Genomic DNA, 3,128 nt, shown 5'->3' on the forward strand with positions numbered 1-3,128 from the left:
CTAAATATTTAAAAAGAGCCAAAAGAGCCGTTCTTTTGAACGGCTCTTTGAAAGGAACGGATCGCGAAGATCCGGATCCCCTCAAAGAGCCATAAATCCCATCACTAATAAACAAGGCATGAAAAGGATGTAAGCATTTCTTTTATTTAATCGCTGCCCACGTCCTGTACCCCACATTGTGGATCCTGTGATAGAAATATTTTATGTAAACATGAAATGTACAGAAAATGCAGACTAAGGATGCTCAGGTCAAAGACCATGTAGACTTACCAAAAAGTAATAAACAGAGTAAAACTAACAGTCATATGTTTAGCTTAGATCATTACAAACCAATAACCAGAACAAATCACATTAAAGAAGACTTGAGTGACAATCATTTATAACTGTAAGAATTAAATGTGCATGTATCTTTCTATTCATTGAGACTCACTCGGTTGTTGTGACCAGTGATCTCCCGGCCATAACTAAAACTTCATTTCTGCAAAGAGCAACTTGGAAGTCGTGTCAGGTATATGCTGCACAGCTAAGGAATAGAAGTACTAAAGATCCTACGCTCAAAAGACAACAGACAGCTAAAGTGTGATAGTAGCTTCTCGATGGGATGCCATCACCATACTTCAGGGAAGTATTGGACTGTATTGTAAGTTTTCAGGAATTCAGGGAATTACCTCAGTATTATATTAACAATTAGGAGTTGTTTAAATTCTTGTTACATACAGAAGGGGACTGAGACACAGGTAGACCGTTTAAGAGTCTTTATTGAACAACCAGATGAGAATGCAGAGTGCAGGTGAGTGAATGCAGGTAAAGTTTGTGACAGATGATATTCTTGTAAATGATAGTTGTCTTGTTTTCCCAGGGATCGTGGATGGCAGGCAGACGTGGATCAGACGAGACACAGAGACACTCACAGAAGACGAGGAGAACACTAGGGATCTTGGAGAACGCTGGAGACAGGTAAGTAGTCATTAGAGGAGTCCGTGAGGTAAGCATAGCAGGTAGGTGTGTGTTAATGAGACCAGACAGTGACAGAGTGTCTGCTAGTGTCTTATGTAGTGCAGCTGATGAGGTTGGTGATGAGTGTCAGGTGTGCGTGGTTAGTATTCTGGTGAGGGAGTGCATCGTGATTGGGTGAGAGTAGAGCCTGGCATGTCTGTGACAGGGTTTCTACAGGTTTCATCAAATCTAATTTAATGCTTTTTAATGCCATATATATGTTGCTAAATGTCGATAGATGACGACATACGGGTCATTGTTGCATTTGAATTCTGCCAAGTGTCAGCCCTTTACATCTGTTTGCTTCTCTGCTGCTACTCTTTTGTTCACATAATACATTTTAATACAGCCAAATTCCAAATAAAATTGTTTCATCTATATATTTTTTTCTGTTTTGGTTGTCAGACAACATGGAATGATGACTGAAACACAGCCCATTAAGATTACATACAGGGCTTGATATTAAGCCTTGTCACGTGGACACGCGTAAATCAGTCATTCACTTATTCACTTGTAAGAATAAAACAGTTGATTGTCTGATAAAAAAAATAGTTTCCCTTTTTTTCTTTGTGGTGGTGGTGGAAAAATAAATTTGTTCTGAAGCAATATCCTTTCAGTATATTGCAGCTTTGACATATGTAAATCTGGATATTTTTGATTGATTACAAGTGCATTAATTAATGTTATAGGATTGTTTTAAATATTTTTTGAAAATACAAATATGAAATGTTGGAGGGAATGTTACTTTTAAACATGAAATTAAACCACCAGTAGGTGGCGGCAAGTTACAGTCTTACTGAGTGAGTCATTGATTGATTCATTCAAACGATTCATTCCAATAGCTGATTTATTCAAGAATGAGGCATTTAATGGTTCATTTAATCTTTGACTCAACTGATTTGTTCAAAACACTGAATCATTCTGTAATGAAAACAAGGCTGAGTGTAGGGCTTTTCTGTGATCTTTGTTCGAAACTATTTTTTGATGCCAAAATAGAACAAAAACTGACAATATTACTTCTAAAATGTAAGTGACTTGGCAACTCTGATGCAGCCTTCTGTCTACAGGGGAGGGGCGGGGGGGGGTCCTCGGCTTCGCCAGGCTCTGTGGAAGGAATAACAGAGGGATGGTGAGGTATCAGCAAGGACACATGGAATGTGGGGTGAATTCTGTACCCCGGGGGAAGCTGCAGTTGGTAGGTGAGAGGGTTGATCCGACGGCTGATGGTGAAGGAGCCAATGAATCTGGGACTCAGATTCGCTCTCCCGGAACCAGTAATCCACTGCAGGGCCGTCCGATAGTTCCCCATCCCAGGGGAACAGTGGGGGTTGATAGCCGAGTATGCACTGGAAAGGGGTAAGACCAGTGGTGGACTGACAGAGTGAGTTCTGGGCGTACTCGGACTAACCCAGAAACTGGTTACAGGAGTCTTGGTGGCCGTGACAGAAGGTACGCAGGAAACGGCCGATCTCCTGTATCTTCTGCTCCGTCTGCCCGTTCGTCTGGGGATGGTAGCCAGAGGAGAGACTTATGGGCACATCTAGGAGCTTAAAAAAGAATTTCCAGACACGGGAGGTGAACTAAGATCCTTGATCTGATACAATATCTTAGGCTTTGTTTTTTGTTCTGCTTGGTTTTTTATGAAAATATTTTTTTTTATTGAAGAAAAGCAGATTTTTGTTTGTATTTGCTGTAAATTATAGTTCTTAGAAAGAAAATCTGAATCAACAAAAATCGGAATCAGCAGGTCCATCAAGACCCCTAAAGCTTCACGGCCCTATAGCTCTTTCTGGGTCGACATTTCATTCAGTAAAATTCCTTTTGATTTATATGCCGTTTAGGAGGCTTTCATATTAGCACTTTTGGTGCGCAACTGGGTTCGATTGACATCAGAGTTCGGTATGTTTGGATGATGTGAACACCGTCTTCATAATTCGGGTGTGCACCCTCAAACCATACCCAAGTCCGCTTAAAAAGGAGGAGCAATCAAACTCTGGTTTGGCCCAGGCAATCGAACCAAGTGTGAAAGCACCCTTAATGTTGGCAGGTTGAACTACTATTGGTCCGTGGTGATTATGTAATAGGCAGGTGTCCTCTGGGGCTCAATCTTCTTTAGGGCTGATTTATAGTAG

At 40.9% G+C, this 3,128-nt stretch overlaps 1 protein-coding gene across 1 annotated transcript in view; it reads left to right on the forward strand.

The window, feature by feature from the left end:
* Positions 1-777: 777 nt before the first annotated feature.
* The window catches only part of LOC125244476, a 19,576-nt gene continuing 17,225 nt past the window's right edge, over positions 778-3,128 (forward strand). The window contains exons 1-2 of the mRNA XM_048154555.1: positions 778-790; positions 860-957. Coding sequence (XP_048010512.1) covers positions 778-790; positions 860-957 — 111 coding nt within the window. The remainder of the gene's footprint in view (positions 791-859; positions 958-3,128) is intronic.

Source organism: Megalobrama amblycephala, linkage group LG14 (genome assembly GCF_018812025.1).
Source record: "Megalobrama amblycephala isolate DHTTF-2021 linkage group LG14, ASM1881202v1, whole genome shotgun sequence".
Lineage (NCBI taxonomy): Eukaryota > Metazoa > Chordata > Actinopteri > Cypriniformes > Xenocyprididae > Megalobrama > Megalobrama amblycephala.